This window comes from Pseudophryne corroboree, chromosome 3, assembly GCF_028390025.1.
Source record: "Pseudophryne corroboree isolate aPseCor3 chromosome 3, aPseCor3.hap2, whole genome shotgun sequence".
Taxonomy (NCBI): Eukaryota; Metazoa; Chordata; class Amphibia; order Anura; family Myobatrachidae; genus Pseudophryne; species Pseudophryne corroboree.
Window position 1 is genome coordinate 97,273,004 of NC_086446.1, and position 16,777 is coordinate 97,289,780.

At 48.1% G+C, this 16,777-nt stretch overlaps 1 protein-coding gene across 6 annotated transcripts in view; it reads left to right on the plus strand.

Annotated features, from left to right (window-relative positions):
* Window positions 1–222: 222 nt before the first annotated feature.
* The window catches only part of LOC135054865 (oocyte zinc finger protein XlCOF7.1-like), a 116,134-nt gene continuing 99,579 nt past the window's right edge, over window positions 223–16,777 (plus strand). The window contains exons 1-6 of one of the 6 annotated variants that reach the window (XM_063958271.1): window positions 223–309; window positions 2,842–3,026; window positions 3,245–3,433; window positions 3,552–3,633; window positions 4,113–4,201; window positions 11,528–11,645. In XM_063958271.1, the coding sequence (XP_063814341.1) occupies window positions 2,907–3,026; window positions 3,245–3,433; window positions 3,552–3,633; window positions 4,113–4,201; window positions 11,528–11,645 (598 nt within the window). In that variant the 5' untranslated portion in view covers window positions 223–309; window positions 2,842–2,906. Of the gene's footprint in view, window positions 377–1,960; window positions 2,490–2,841; window positions 3,116–3,244; window positions 3,434–3,551; window positions 3,634–4,112; window positions 4,202–11,527; window positions 11,646–16,777 lie in introns of those variants that run through there. The other 5 variants (XM_063958270.1, XM_063958269.1, XM_063958273.1 and 2 more) reach the window with 5 other exon arrangements.

A 16,777-nucleotide genomic window follows, 5' to 3' on the forward strand; every position in this document is an offset into this window, starting at 1 on the left:
TAATGGATAAATTAAGAGAAAAATCCAAAAACCGAGCATTCTGTCCCTCCTGGAGAGGGTTATGTTGGGAAGTATGCCTTTAATTTGTATGATTGTAGCCGGCAATGTCAGCCATTTTTCTATAGATTTTTCTGAATCTGTAACCACAGTGTAAGACGCTGGTGGACTTCAGCAAAATGGTTCTTGCAGTGAAGACATACTGGAATAAAACGTTGTCTTCTAGCGGTGACGCTAGATAATGACACGCACAGTACACAGAGAGGAGACTGAGCTGCTGCTGATCACCAGACGTACGGCGCGCCGGTGCAGGTGGGATCATCTGGTGGGTGACGTCTTGTTTATCCCTGAGGCGGCCAGGTATCGCCGGACCGGACAGGTGACCCCTCCCCCACCCCGTACACAGCTGCTGCTGCTGCAGTGTGGGCCCCTTATTGTCTGTGCAGCCAGAGGGAAACACAAGGGGGTGGGCAAGGGCTAAGAGTGAATTAATAGGTGCTAGGCGCTAGCTGGAGAAATGTAAGGCGCAGCATACTGGTGAGAGGGGCTAGGTTACCTAGGCAACCTATTGGTGACAGGGGTAGGCAGCAGGTGAACTCTATTGGTCAGAGGGGTTAGGTTACTGAGGCTGGAGGGTGCAGCCTATCATAGGTTACTGGGGCAGGAGGGTGCAGCCTATCGGTGAGAGGGGAACGGTTACTGAGGCAGGAGGGTCCAGCGCATCATAGGCTGCATACTACTGTCTTCATAACCTATGATACGCTGTACCCTCCTGCCTCAGTAACCTATCCCCTCTCACCAATAGGCAGCACCCTCCTGCCTCAGTAACCTATCCCCTTTCACCAGTAGGTAGCATCCTCCTGACTCCGTTACCTATCCCCTCTTACCAATAAGCAGCACCCTCCTGCCTCAGTAACCTATCCCCTCTCACCAATAGGCAGCAGCCTCCTGCCTCAGTAACCTATCCCATCTCACCAATAGGCAGCAGCCTCCTGCCTCAGTAATCTATCCTCTCCAATAGGCAGCAGCCTTCTGCCTCAGTAACCTAACCCCTCTCACCAATAGGCAGCAGCCTCCTGCCTCGGTAACCTATCCCCTCTCACCAATAGGCAGCAGCTTCCTGCCTCAGTAATCTATCCTCTCTCTCCAATAGGCTGCACCCTCCTGGCTCCATAACCTACAATTAGCTGCACCCTCCTGACTCCATAAGCTATGATAGACTGCACCCTCCTGCCCTCACTAATAGGCTGCATCCTCCTGCTTCAGTAACCTGTCCCTCCTCGCCAATATGCTGCAGCCTCCTGACTCCATAACCTATCATAGGTTATGGAGGCAGGATGGTGCAGCCTATTGGAGAGAGGGGATAGGTTACTGAGGCAGGAGGGTGCTGCCTATTGGTGAGAGGGGGATAGGTTATTAAATCAGGACAGTGCAGCCAATTAGTGAGGAGGTTACAATACTGAGGCAGGAGTGTACAGCCTATTGGTGAGAGGGAATAGGTTACTGAAGCAGGGGTGTCCAGCGTATAATAGGTAATGGAGGCAGGAGGGAGCAGCCTATCATAGGTTATGGAGGCAGGAGGGTGCAGCCTATTGGTGAGAGGGGGGTAGGTTACTAAGGCAGGAGGTTGCAGCCTATTGGTGACAAGGGATAGATTAGTAAGGCAGGAGGGTGCAGCCTATTGGTGACAAGGGATAGATTACTAAAGCAGGAGGGTGCAGCCTATACCCCTTTCAGACAAAAAATGAAATTACCGGGTGAAGCAGCTCCACTTGGTAATTTCATGAAAAACACTGGTCCTTTTTCTGTGGAAAGGGTCAAGCCGTGTTGTAATTCCCGGGACTTTAACCCTGGAATTATGACCTGGGTTGACCCTTTCACACAGACAAAATACCCGTGTTGATCTGCAAATTACCGGGTCGAAATTCTCGACCCGGTAATTTGCATATCTGTGTGAAGGGGGGGGGTCCGGCAGGTCCCGGCAAAACTACCCGGCACTGAAATGCCGGGTATTTGCCGGGACTTTCAGACATTTCTGTCTGAAAGGGGTACTATTGAGGACAAGGGATAACTGAGGAAGGAGGGTGCAGCCTGTTGGTAGGGGGGGATAGGTTACTGAGGAAGAAGGGTGCAGCCTATTGGAGAGATATACTGCCAACCTTAGAAGGGGAAGTGGTTAAAATACCTTAAAAGATATACCCCATGGAATTATATTACTCAGGGTGCTACTGTTCAATAAACAATGTTCACTTATTGTGAGGAGTGAGCATAAAAAAAGGCTGTGTCTTTAGAAGCTACCAGGGGACCTTGCAAATCGTCTCCCAGGTATTTGAGTACATTGTAGGAAACAGCTGTCTAAAGGCATTATGCTTAGAATCCAGTATTTGAATGGTGAGCCGATGCACTAATTATTGGGCCTGGTCAGATATTCTGCAACGTATTGGAAAGGATAACTCCAGGCATGGGATAGCACCCACCCCATCCACACACTGGTTGGTATAATCTGCTTACTAGAGCCCCAGAGGCCCTGTTTTGGCAAAGACTACAGAAGGAGTGTAGTATGTTAGCGTCCTCCTTGCTGATCTCTATGCAAATGCTTTCTTTGTCGCATATGGTCCCTTGAGTCCCATCCTTCACCCTATTTATTAGTTGTTGTCGTGTTCCTACTCTTAGGTCCATTAAAGTTGCTGTTGAATTTTATGTTCTCCATAGATACACTCCAGTAGGTCCTCCCACGATTTGCATTATTTAGTAGTGTCCTGGCAGTGCGCGCACTAACAGCTGTTGGTTCATGCTGACAGTAACCTATAGTAACATGTCTGTTCCTTTCGATTCTTCCCACAGGTTTCTGTAGCTGAACGCTGCACGCTGCTTGCGTCTATAGCAGACCATTGACGTTACATCTTAAAATGAAGTTGTCACGTCTAGATGATCTTCCCGAATCACTCAGTATGGACAAGGCCGGGAATCTCATGATTGAGAAGATAATGCATCTCACCCTGGATATTCTTTATCTGCTAACTGGAGAGGTGAGGGATTCTGGGAATGTCAGTGACCTCACTCTTATGTCACTGGCTGCTACAGCAGGGACTGGCAGAGGATTAGTCATGGTTTGAAGGTAATGATTTTCATTAGTTTCTAGACAGTAATTATGTAATGGTAGGTTGATCCTGAAGGACACACACACTGTTATCTCCAATCAGAAGCACATGTGCCTCTGTTTAATTTAATTTATTGTAATACACAGGATTACATTGTGTTGAAGATGTCTGGTGGCCGAATTACGCATAGCAGCAGTCCTATGGTATGTGGAGGATTTGGTAGGACCCAGAGCCCTGTCGTGGAGCTTCCACCTCATTCATTGACACAAGAGAGGAAAAATGACAAGAAGATCCTGGAACTCACCAACAAGATCATTCAGCTGCTGACAGGAGAGGTGACTGCTGGGAATGGGACATTATACAGAAACGCCAGGGGTGGTGTCTGGGTGATTGTGTCACTGTGTGTGTCAGGTTCCTGTAATGTCTGAAGATGTTACTGTCTATTTCTCCAAGGAGGAGTGGGAGTATATAAAAGGAGACAAGGATCCGCACAAGAACGTGATGAAGGAAAATCACCAATACTTCACACCCCCAGGTAAGTGGAGACATCATGATTTTTGACTGTCCCAAGCCATAAGACTCATTGGTGTCAGGAAGATGTTAGTCTTTAGGTCCTGATCCAGTCCGTGATTCAGGCATCCCTTAACCTCCCATAGGCCTAGCCTAGTGTTCCTTGGCATGTTTGTATAGCCACTGGTTAATGATCAGCCGTCTTTGCGCCAACCTTCTGATATTTGTGTTTGGCGCCAGAAAGCCATTAGAAAATTGTAGGTATTCAGGAAACATTCTTTATTGGGCGATCATTTTACAACTTATTTTGTTTTTATGCTTAGCATTGATCCACTGTTCACTCTAGGAGTTAGTGCCTGGTTTTTGTACCTAACTTGAGTCTGTGTGACCTTACACCCCCTCCCCCAACCCACCCAACCTCCCGTGCACCTTCCCCACTTAAGATTATAATTTACGATTCAGTTAATAATGCCATTACTCATTTATAGTGTGTGTTTTCAACAGATGAATGTAATAATGAAAAACCTCCAGATAAGTGTCCCAGTTCATCCCAAAGAATTACAGAAGACCACAGTATACCGCAGAATAATCATGTAAGAGCTACTGCACTCCGTCACGTAATACTCTATGGGGGTTATTCAGGTTGGATTTTTTTGTTAGGTTGTATTCTGTAGCAGTACATTGTGATTTCCAGCAGTCTGGGTCAGAATCAGTCTTTGGAGGAGAAGGGAGATACTTCCCACCTCTGGATATTAGGGCATTGGAAATCCATGTTGATAGGACTCCACAAGTTAGGAAAATGGATGATCAAAAGGCAATCTAGGTGGATCAGTTCTGTCATTTGCCAATACCGCAGTGGGACCATGGAACAATGGGCCTAATTCAAGGTTGATTGCAAAACAACATTTCTCTTTCATCCATCTGGGGGACGCTGCGTGAGAACTGATGGGTTAGAGAGTGTGGGAAGGGAGCTTTGGCACAGAACCTATAAAAAAAAAACTAAGCCTTCTAACCCCTCCCATCTCCAGCCTGACTATCAAGTTTCCTCAGTTTAAGTTTTTTGCCTGGAGAGTGCAGGCACCGTTCCTTGCTTGGGATTTTAGTTAGGTTTCTTTTCTTTGATTTTCTATTTGTTCTACATGTACCCTAAGTCCCTGTTTACGGGTGACAGTTGTACTTTGAGCGGGGAGTAGTTAGTGGTTTTCCCGCTCTTTACAGCCGCTGGGGAAGTCACCACCTTTTACTGACTGGGGCTCCCTATATCCGGACTGAGGATCCGAGAAGGCAATTTTTCAGGTAGGGGGAAGAGAATGAGAATGACAGCCACATCCTGTCTGATAGTGTTGGGCTGTTTTTCCCCCATCCCCCTTCCCCCCCATAGCTTTGTGTGTGTGTGGCTGTGTATGCAGTGAGCGCTGTGGTTGATATACAGCAAGCGCTGTGGCGGGAGGGGGGGGCGTGCACGGTCCGCTATCTAATAGAAGCGGCCTGACAGCTCCCCAGGACACTAGGGCTGTGAAGCAGCCTACTGCCTAATACAGCTACAGTCTGTGGAGCCCAGGCGCTGCTCCCGCTCACTAGCACCAGTCCGCTTTAGTTCCCGGCTCCTTCTCCCACTCAGAGGATGTTCAGTGCCGCCCTCCTCAGTCTGTGGGGGCGGGTTTCTTCAGCGGTCGCCATCTTCTCCACGCCGCTGCAGGCGGCGGGGGATGCTGAGCTCCGGACACACACACACTTAGTTTTTTTTTTTTCACCAGGGGATCAGCTAACTGCAAGTATACTGTGTGTCTACTCCTACCCCTTTTTATATATTAAAGTAGAGGCTTGCTTGTTATACTAGCCCCACTTCTCACTCCTTTGTTCTTATACAGAGAGGATTCGTTTTTACAGACAGGAGTGAGGGGTTACACTGTGCTGTGTATTTACCTTTTTAGGACAGAGGGTGATTATTTTTCACAGCAGTATGGCCAATAAGCCGGACAAATCTGCCAAAGGGAAGGCATGCTCGGCTGTTTATTTTGCCTGTTCTCAGTGCAGATCCAAGCTGGTTAAGGGTAGCACGGATCCGGGTTCTCTCTGCAATGCATGCTCTGGGGCACCTGTTGTTGAACAGTTTGGTGGATCTGTAGATCACTCTATTCCTCCGTGGGCTAGGAACATGGCCGATGCTATTGCGGATTTGCGTCAATCCCAGTCGGGCACTGATTCAAATCTATCGGCTGAGGAACCACCTTGGGCTAGACAAATGGGCAAATGTCTTTCGGATTTAGCACAGTCTGTTAACAAACTGGTAACTGCTTCGGGTTCAGCAGCCACTAAAAGACAGCATCCACTGCCCGCTATCACGTTTCCAGGTGAGGAGTTAGATTTGGTCTCTCCTTTGGAGGAGGGTGAGCTAGCTTCTGAGTGGGAGGATGCTTCCACCTGGGAAGATGAGAAACCGTCTGCCAGTTACGGGGTCAGGTTATTGATCGAAGCCAGACGTCAAACTCTTAATCTTCAGGATACAGTAGAGGCTGAGACTTCGTCTGCCTTTTTCAAATGACAGAAAAGACAAGTAGCTGTCTTTCCCTCATATACACATTTTGCAAACACCTTGAAGGAGCCTTGGCTTAAGCCGGTTTCCCATTTTCAGGCTCCTAAGAAGTTACGGTTTCTTTATCCGTTTGCTGAAGAGGACACAAAATTCTGGGAAATGGCTCCAAAGGTGGATGCTCCTATTTCTCACCTGACGAAGGCTACAGTAATTCCTTCGGTAAAATCAGTGACTCTTAAAGATCCAACAGATAGGAAGATTGAGGCGATTCTTAAATCTGTCTTTGCCTTATCAGGTATTTCTCTCCGTCCAGTTCTCGCTGGTGCCTATGTCCTTAAAGCCATAGATGACTGGTTAGCTCGAGTGGTGTCGGGCATGCTGTCTGAGGACCCATCAGAGGCTATTCAATTAGCTGAACAGATTTCTGAGGCTCTCACTTATGTTGGTGAGGCCTTGTTGGATTCAGCCTCACTCCAATCACGTGTTTCTGCTTTAGCGGTTACCGCAAGACGTTCCCTCTGGCTACGCGTTTGGAATGCTGACTCTGATTCAAAACAGACCTTGACAGCCGTGCCGTTTGAAGGAGAATTCCTCTTTGGTCCGGAACTTACACGGATTATCTTTGATACTGCGGGTGGCAAAAGCCAGTTTCTTCCAGTTGCTCCTCAGAAGCTGAAACCAACTAAGTTTTGGTCCTTTCGTACTCGGGGCAGGGGCGGTTTCCAGTCCTTTCAAGCCTTTTCAAGATTTCCACGCAGAGGTGCGTAACGTGGTAGAGGATCACAGGCTCCTCGCAGACCAGCAGTCAAGCCTGCCGCATGACGCAGGGAGGTCTCCGGAGGGATCATTCGTGGTAGGGGCGCGGTTACTACATTTCAAAGCAGTGTGGCTCCTGTTGCACCCAGATCAGTGGGTGACGGGGGTCATTACCCGAGGTTACATTTTGGATCTCAAGGAACCTGTTCCAGACCGTTTTTTCATGACTCCTCTACCATGCGATCCCTCCAGACAACGAGCACTAATTCAGGCAACTTCCACACTTTTACAAAATGGAGTAATTATTGCAGTTCCCAGACTACAACGGGGTCCAGGCTTTTCCTCGAGTCTTTTTCTCGTAAACAAGCCGGACGGTTCATTTCGACCCATTTTAAATCTAAAAGGACTGAATCCGTATCTTTCTGTCCAAAGGTTCAAAATGGAATCGATTCGTTCAATCATTGCGGCCATGGAACTGGAGGAATATTTGGCATCTATAGACATCAAGGACGCATATCTCCATGTTCCCATTTGGACATGTCATCAACATCTTTTGAGGTTCGCAATTGGTCCTTGGCATTTCCAGTTTCAAGCTCTTCCGTTCGGTCTATCCACGGCCCCCCGAGTATTTACCAAGATATTGGGTCACGTAGTGGTGATTCTCAGATGTGAGGGGATCAACATTACTCCTTACATGGACGATTTGTTGCTCAAAGCTCCATCACAGGATCTTCTTCAGCAGCGCTTGCAACTCACCACAAAGAATCTACAGTCATCTGGATGGATTGTGAATTTCCGGAAATCGTCCTTGATCCCCTCTCAGGAGATGGCGTTTCTAGGTCTCTTATTCGACACAAGGACTCTAGAAAGTTTTTCTACCTCCAGACAAACGTCAGGATCTGCAATCCAGAGTCCGCTCCCTGTTACAATTGCCGAGAGTCTCAGTACTTATATGTATGCAGGTGTTGGGCAAGATGGTGGCGACCTTCGAGGCGGTGCCGTATGGCAGATTCCATGCTCGGCCCCTTCAGGCTCAGATTTTGGGCTCTTGGAATAAAACGGGTCCGCATCTGGACTTACAGTTATGCCGGCTGTCAACTCAGACTCGACAGTCTCTCCATTGGTGGCTTCACAGTCCCAGTTTAACCAAGGGGTCACCGTTCACTATTTGGGATTGGATGATGGTCACCACGGATGCCAGCATCACCGGTTGGGGGGCGATGTTTCAATCGCAGCAGTTCCAGGGAGTCTGGACCAGTCAGGAGTCGAAGTTATCCATCAACATTTTGGAGTTGAGAGCAATTCGGTATGCTCTGATTCAGGTACAAGGCAGCGTCCAGGGTTACCTGGTGCGCATTCAATCGGACAACGCCAAGGCCGTGGCTTACATAAACAAACGGGGCGGAACTCGCAGCTGGAGAGCCATGAAGGATGTCACCCATATTCTCCAGTGAGCGGAATGGTGGATTCCAACCATCTCCGCAATTCACATTCCAGGAGTGGACAACTGGGAAGCAGATTTCTTAAGCTGTCACACCATACATCCGGGAGAATGGGAACTACATCAAGAGGTTTTTCTGACACTAGTATCTCTGTGGGGAGCACCCGACATCGACCTCATGGCGTCTCGTCTCGACCAAAAGCTGCCTCGGTACGGCTCACGAGCTCAGGATCCTCAAGCAACGCTAATTGATGCGTTAACGGCGCCGTGGCATTTTCACCTGGGATATGTGTTCGCTCCATTCCCCTTGCTACCATGTCTGCTTCCACGCATTCGGAGAGAGGGTCTCCCGGTCATTCTTATAGCACCAGACTGGCCTCGTCGTCCTTGGTACTCTCTTCTTCACAGCATGTTTACCAAAGACCCGTTCCGTCTACCTCCGCGGCCCGATCTACTTCAACAAGGTCCTTATCGCCACCACGATTTAAATCGTCTGGCTTTGATGGCATGGTTCTTGTATCCAACATTTTAAGGGCAAAAGGGTTATCTCGACCTGTTGTCCAGACTATGCTTCAGGCTAGGAAGCCAGTCACCTCTCGGATTTATCACAGGGTATGGCGTATCTACATTGCTTGGTGTGAAAGACGTGGGTTGTCGCCACATCTTTCGTTTACCTCGCCTGTTATCCTTCCTTCAGGATGGTCTGACTAAAGGGCTTCGTTTGTCTCCCCTTAAGGGTCAGATTTCAGCATTGTCGATACTTTTCCAGAAACGATTGGCCCTCATTCCAGAGGTCCAAACATTCCTTCAGGGTGTCATCAGGATTCAACCTCTGTTTGTTCCTCCGGTTCCACCCTGGGACTTACATTTGGTTCTTCGAGCCCTTCAGAGACCTCCGTTTGAGCCACTGGAAACTGTTGAATTACGTTTCTTACGCTGAAGGTGGTTTTTCTTTTGCGCATTGCTTTGGCCAGGTGTGTTTCAGAGTTGGAGCTTTCTTGCAGACCGCCTTTGTTAGTTTTTCATGACGATCGTGTAGTCTTACGTACAAGGCCTTCCTTCTTACCAAAAGTTGTCGACTTTTCATATGAATCAGGACATAGGCCCTCATTCCGAGTTGTTCGCTCGCAAGCTGCTTTTAGCAGCATTGCACACGCTAAGCCGCCGCCTACTGGGAGTGAATCTTAGCTTAGCAAAATTGCGAACGAAAGATTCTCAAAATTGCGAATAGAAATTTCTAAGCAGTTTCTGAGTAGCTCGACACCTACTCTGCCACTGCGATCAGTTCAGTCAGTTTCGTTCCTGGTTTGACGTCACAAACACACCCAGCGTTTGCCCAGACACTCCCCCGTTTCTCCAGCCACTCCCGCGTTTTTCCCAGAAACGGCAGCGTTTTTTCACACACACCCATAAAACAGCCAGTTTCCACCCAGAAACACCCACTTCCTGTCAATCACACTCCGATCACCAGAACGAAGAAAAAACCTTGTAATGCCGTGAGTAAAATACCAAACTTCTTAGCAAATTTACTTGGCGCAGCCGCAGTGCGAACATTGCGCATGCGCAGTTTGCGGAAAATCGCTGCGATGCGATGAAAAAGAACGAGCGAACAACTCTGAATGAGGGCTGTAGTACTTCCAGCATGTGTTCCAGTTTCTTCTGGAAAGGATAGTCATTTTGCCTTATTGGATGTGGTTCGAGCATTACGCATTTATTTGTCCCGTACGGAGTCTATTCATCGTATGGATACCTTGTTAGTTTTAATTGATGCGCCCATGCGTGATTGGCCGGCTTCTAAAAACACGGTGGTGCGTTGGGTTACTTCTGCTATTCGACAGGCCTATGTTTCTTCAGCATCACCTGTTCCTGACTCGTTGAGGGCTCATTCAACTAGAGCTGTTGGAGCCTCCTGGGCTGTTTGCGGTGGTGTTTCAGTTGAGCAGTTGTGTAGAGCGGCAACTTGGTATTCCGTGAATACCTTCACCAGGTTTTACCGTTTTCATACTTTTGGTTTGGAGACTGCCTCTGTTGGGCGTCAGATTTTACAGACGGCTCTACCGTCTGGTTCTCCCTCCTCTATTTAACTGGCTTTGGGAAGTCCCATCAGTTCACACGCAGCGTCCCCCAGATGGATGAAAGAGATATAGGGATTTTTGTTTACTTACCGTAAAATCTCTTTCTCTGATTCCATCTGGGGGACGCTGCGATCCCTCCCTTTTTGTCTGGTTTATTGGTTGGCTTCTGTTTGCCTCTTCCGGCTTTGCTAAACGTTAACTGAGGAAACTTGATAGTCAGGCTGGAGATGGGAGAGGTTAGAGGGGGGAGGGCTTAGGTTTTTTTTTATAGGTTCTGTGCCAAAGCTCCCTTCCCACACACTCTAACCCATCCGTTCACACGCAGCGTCCCCCAGATGGAATCAGAGAGAGAGATTTTATGGTAAGTAAATAAAAATCCCTATTTTCCTCTAATGGACAAAACCATGTGCACTGCAGGTGTGGCAGTTGTAACATGTGCAGAGAGAGTTGGATTTGGGTGGGTTATATTGTGTCTGTGCAGGGTAAATACTGGCTGCTTTATTTTTACACTGCAATTTTAGATTTCAGCTTGAACACACCCCACCCAAATCTAACTCTCTCTGCACATGTCACATCTGCCCCCCTTGCACTGCACATGGTTTTTCCCATTAGAGGAAAATTTTGTTTTGCAAACAACCATGAATTAGGCCCAATAAGCGTTATGTGGGGAAGTTTGGCTGAGCAGCTATGTCAGGCAGCCACGTGGCGCTCTGTGCGTAACTTTTATCACATTTTATAAATTAAATGTTTTTGTGTCCCAATGATGGGCTGTTTTGATCTGTAGATTCTACGAACAACACCTTTGTGAGTGTGCCCACCTGGATTGGATACCTCCATAGTATAAGAGTTAACAGGATTTTTAAATTTGTGTTAAATCGTATCGTTCTCACCGCAAGATGGGAGTAAAGGGGGGGGGGGGGAGATACAAACAATGTTGTGTTTGTTTAGAGTGCCAAAATACAGTTGGAGGCTCTAGATCCCCAGAGTCCAGTGTACCCCAATGGATTCAGAGAGAAGGATTTAGCACAAGTATATCTAGCTTCTGATGCAGTTGTCTCTTCCCCTGCACTTACATACGCTGTATAAAAATAATAATTTGCTTACTATTTAGAGTGAAATCCACAACATGACCCCATTATCCAATCCAGAGGAAGTCAAAGTAGAGGAGACCTATGAGATGGGGGAGCAGCAGTGCGTGGAGAAAGACCTACCTACACATGTTGCCCCAGGTGAGGAATTCCAATTCTTGTTGAGTGACTACAACATAATGTCAGCCCTTAAGCCCATTAGGTTTCTGTACCTGACCAATGATCATGATGTTTGTCTGATGCTGCCTCTTCAATGCATGCAGCAGAGCTGAGAACACCGAAAAGTGGGCATGTTTTTACAAAAGACTCCTTCTGCGGCATTTGCATATCTTCTTTGATCCGCTGTGACCGAAGATGCAGAATTGACCCAATTTCCATCCATCTCTGAATCAGGCTCATTGTGCATTATCTGTGATATATACTGTAGCAATGTATGCGTGTTAAATTATGGTGTTTTGCTGTTCTTTAATGTCTCAAGGTGGGTTCCACAAGCTCTTCCAACATGTATCCTATGTAAGCTACTATATGTTCACCTGGGCTTTTTAGGGCATCAAACTGTTGAGAGTTTGGTTTTTCCAGTGGAAAGAGATCTGAGGATCCAGAGACGGATCAAATTTGCAACAGTGCAAATCCATCAATACGTTCCGTTGATGAAGAAGATGGTTGCGGCCTACGAGGCCATTCGGTAGCAGGTTAAATGCCAGAGTGGTTTTAGCGGGACCAGTTGGACATGTGGTCCGAGTCTCACCTGCACATACACCGGAAAATAATCCTATTTCTCTAACGTCCTAGTGGATGCTGGGGACTCCGTCAGGACCATGGGGAATAGCGGCTCCGCAGGAGACAGGGCACAAAAGCAAGCTTTTAGGATCACATGGTGTGTACTGGCCCCTCCCCCTATGACCCTCCTCCAAGCCTCAGTTAGGTTTTTGTGCCCGTCCGAGAAGGGTGCAATCTAGGTGGCTCTCTTAAAGAGTTGCTTAGAAAAAGTTTTTAGGTTCTTTATTTTCAGTGAGTCCTGCTGGCAACAGGCTCACTGCATCGAGGGACTTAGGGGAGAGAATTTCAACTCACCTGCGTGCAGGATGGATTGGATTCTTAGGCTACTGGACACCATTAGCTTCAGAGGGAGTCGGAACACAGGTCTCGCCCTGGGGTTCGTCCCGGAGCCGCGCCGCCGACCCCCTTGCAGATGCTGAAGATTGAAGAGGTCCGGAACCAGGCGGCAGAAGACTTTTCAGTCTTCCTCAGGTAGCGCACAGCACTGCAGCTGTGCGCCATTGTCTGTCAGCACACTTCCCACAGCGATCACGGAGGGTGCAGGGCGCGGGGGGGGGCGCCCTGGCAGCAATGTAGAATACCTGTATGGCGAAAAATACATCACATATAGCCCTTGAGGCTATATGGATGTATTTAACCCCTGCCAGACTTCACAATCTCCGGAGAAGAAGCCCGCCGAAAAAGGGGCGGGGCCTATTCTCCTCAGCACACAGCGCCATTTTCCCTCACAGAAAGGCTGAGGGGAAGGCTCCCAGGCTCTCCCCTGCACTGCACTACAGAAACAGGGTTAAAACAGAGAGGGGGGGCACTGATTTGGCGATATACATATATATTAAATGCTATATGGGAGGAACACTTATATAAGGGTTGTCCCTGTATAATTATAGCGTTTTGGTGTGTGCTGGCAAACTCTCCCTCTGTCTCCCCAAAGGGCTAGTGGGTCTTGTCCTCTATCAGAGCATTCCCTATGTGTGTGCTGTATGTCGGTACGTGTGTGTCGACATGTATGAGGAAAATGTTGGTGAGGAGGCGGAGCAAATTGCCTGTAATGGTGATGTCACTCTCTAGGGAGTCGACACCGGAATGGATGGCTTACTTATGGAATTACGTGATAATGTCAACACGCTGCAAGTGGGTTGACGACATGAGACGGCCGGCGAACAAATTAGTACCGGTCCAGGCGTCTCAGACACCGTCAGGGGCTTGTAAAAACGCCCATTTACCTCAGTCGGTCGACATAGACCCAGACACGGACACTGATTTCAGTGTCGACGGTGAAGAAACAAACGTATTTTCCTTTAGGGCCACACGTTAAGGGCAATGAAGGAGGTGTTACATATTTCTGATACTCCAAGTACCACAAAGAAGGGTATTATGTGTGAGGTGAAAAAACTACCTGTAGTTTTTCCTGAATCAGATAAATTAAATGAAGTGTGTGATGATGCGTGGGTTTCCCCCGATAGAAAATTATTGGCGGTATACCCTTTCCCGCCAGAAGTTAAGGCGCATTGGGAAACACCCCTCAGGGTGGATAAGGCGCTCACATGCTTATCAGAAAAATATCCTAAAAAGTATACACACACATGCTGGTGTTATACTGTGACCAGCGATCGCCTCAGCCTGGATGTGCAGAGCTGAGGTGGCTTGGTCGGATTCCCTGACTAAAAATATTGATACCCTTGACAGGGACAGTATTTTATTGACTATAGAGCATTTAAAGGATGCATTTCTATATATACGAGATGCGCAGAGGGATATTTGCACTCTGGCATCAAGAGTAAATGTGATGTCCATATCTGCAAGAAGATGTTTATGGACACGACAGTGGTCAGGGGATGCAGATGCCAAACGGCACAAAGATGTATTGCCGTATAAAAGGGGAGGAGTTATTTGGGGTCGGTCCATGGGACCTGGTGGCCACGGCAACTGCTGGAAGATCCACCGTTTTTTACCCTAAGTCACATCTCTGCAGAAAAAGACACCGTCTTTTCAGCCTCAGTCTTTTCGTCCCTATAAGATATCTGCCCAGGGATAGAGGAAAGGGAAGAAGACTGCAGCAGGCAGCCCATTCCCAGTAACAGAAGCCCTCCACCGCTTCTACTAAGTTCTCAGCATGACGCTGGGACCGTACAGGACCCCTGGATCCTACAAGTAGTATCAAAGGGGCACAGATTGGAATGTCGAGGCGTTTCCCCCCTCGCAGGTTCCTGTAGTCTGCTGTACCAATGTCCCCCTCCGACAGGGAGGCAGTATTGAAAACAATTCACAAGCTGTATTCCCAGCAGGTGATAATAAAATTACCCCTCCTACAACAAGGAAAGGGGTATTGTTCCACACTATAGGGTGGTACTGAAGCCAGAAGGCTAGGTGATACCGATTCTAAATCTGAAAAATTTGAACACTTACAAGGGTTCAAATCCAGATGGAGTCACTCAGAGCAGTGATAGCGAACTGGGAACAAGGGGACTATATGGTGTCCCGGGACATCAGGGATGCTTACCTCCATGTCCCAAAATTTGCTTTTCTCACCAAGGGTACCTCAGGTTCGTGGTATAGAACTGTCACTATCAGTTTCAGACGATGCCGTTGGAGTGTCCAAGGCACCCCGGGTCTTTACCAAGGTAATGACCGAAATGAGGATTCGTCTTCAAAGAAAATGGACGACCTCCTGATAAGAACAAGGTCCAGAGAACAGTTGGAGGTCGGAGTAGCACTATCTCAAGTAGTTCTACGACAGCACGGGTGGATTCTAAATATTCCAAAACCGCAGTTGTTCCGACGACACGTCTGCTGGTCCTAGGGATGATTCTGGACACAGTCCAGGAAAAGGGTGTTTCTCCCAGAGGAGAAAGCCAGGGAGTTATCCGAGCTAATCGGGATCCTCCTAAAACCAGGAAAAGTGTCAGTGCATCATTGCACAAGAGTCCTGGTAAAAAATGGTGGCTTATTACGAAGCGCTTCCATTCGGCAGATTTCACGCAAGAACTCTTCAGTGGGATCTGCTGGACAAATGGTCCGGATCGCATCTTCAGATGCATCAGCGGATAACCCTATATCCAAGGACAAGGGTGTCTCTCCTGTGGTGATTACAGAGTGCTCATCTTCTAGAGGGCCGCAGATTCGGCATTCAGGATTGGATGCTGGTAACCACGGAGGCCAGCCTGAGAGGCTGGGGAGCAGTCACACAGGGAAAAAATTTCCAGGGAGTGTGATCAAGTCTGGAGAATTCTCTCCACATAAATATACTGGAGCTAAGAGCAAATTTGTAATGCTATAAGCTTAGCAAGGCCTCTGCTTCAAGGTCAGCCGGTATTGATCCAGTGGGATAACATCACGGCAGTCGCCCACGTAAACAGATAGGGCGGCATAAGAAGCAGGAGGGCAGTGGTCAAAACTGCAAGGATTTTTCGCTAGACGGAAAATCATGTGATAGCACTGTCAGCAGTGTTCATTCCGGGAGTGGACGACTGGGAAGCAGACTTCCTCAGCAGGCACGACCTCCACCCGGGAGAGTGGGAACTTCATCGGGAAGTTTTCCGCATGATTGTGAACCGTTGGGAAAGACCAAAGGTGGAAATGATGGCGTCCCGCCCGAACAAAAAACGGGACAGGTATTGCGCCAGGTCACGAGACCTTCAGGCGATAGCTGTGGACGTCCTGGTAACACCGTGGGTGTAACAGTCGGTGTATGTGTTCCCTCTTCTGCTTCTCATAACCAAGGTATTGAGAATTATAAGACGTAGAGGAGTAAGAAATATACTCGTGGCTCCGGATTGGCCAAGAGGGACTTGGTACCCGGAACTTCAAGAGATGCTCACAGAGGACTAATGGCCTCGGGAGCTAAGATGGGATTTGCTTTCAGCAAGAACCATGTCTGTTCCAAGAGGAACCGTGGCATCTGCCTCTAAGAAAGGACCTGCTCCAGCGGGGACCTTGTCTGTTCCAAGACTTACCGCGACTGCGTTTGACGGCATGGCGGTTGAACGCCGGATCCTAAGGGAAAAGGCATTCCGGAAGAGGTCATACCTACCCTGGTCAAAGCCAGGAAGGAGGTGACCGCACAACGTTATCACCACATGTGGTGAAAATATGTTGCGTGGGTGAGGCCAGGAAGGCCCCACGTAAAAATTTCAACTAGGTCGATTTCTGCACTTCCTGAAAACAGGAGTGTCTATGAGCCTCAAATTGGGGTCCATTAAGGTTCAAGTTTCGGCCCTGTAGATTTTCTTCCAGAAAAAATTGGCTTCAATTCCTGAAGTCCAGACGTTTGTCAAGGGAGTATTGCATATACAGCCCCTTGTGTGCCTCCAGTGGCACCGTGGGATCTCAACGTAGTGTTGGGATTCCTCAAATCATATTGGTTTGAACCGATCAAATCTGTGGATTTGAAATATCTCACATGGAAAGGGACCATGTTGTGGCCCTGGCCTCGGCCAGGCGATTGTCAGAATTGGGGGCTTTGTCTTAAAAAAAAAAAAAAAGCTCATATTTGT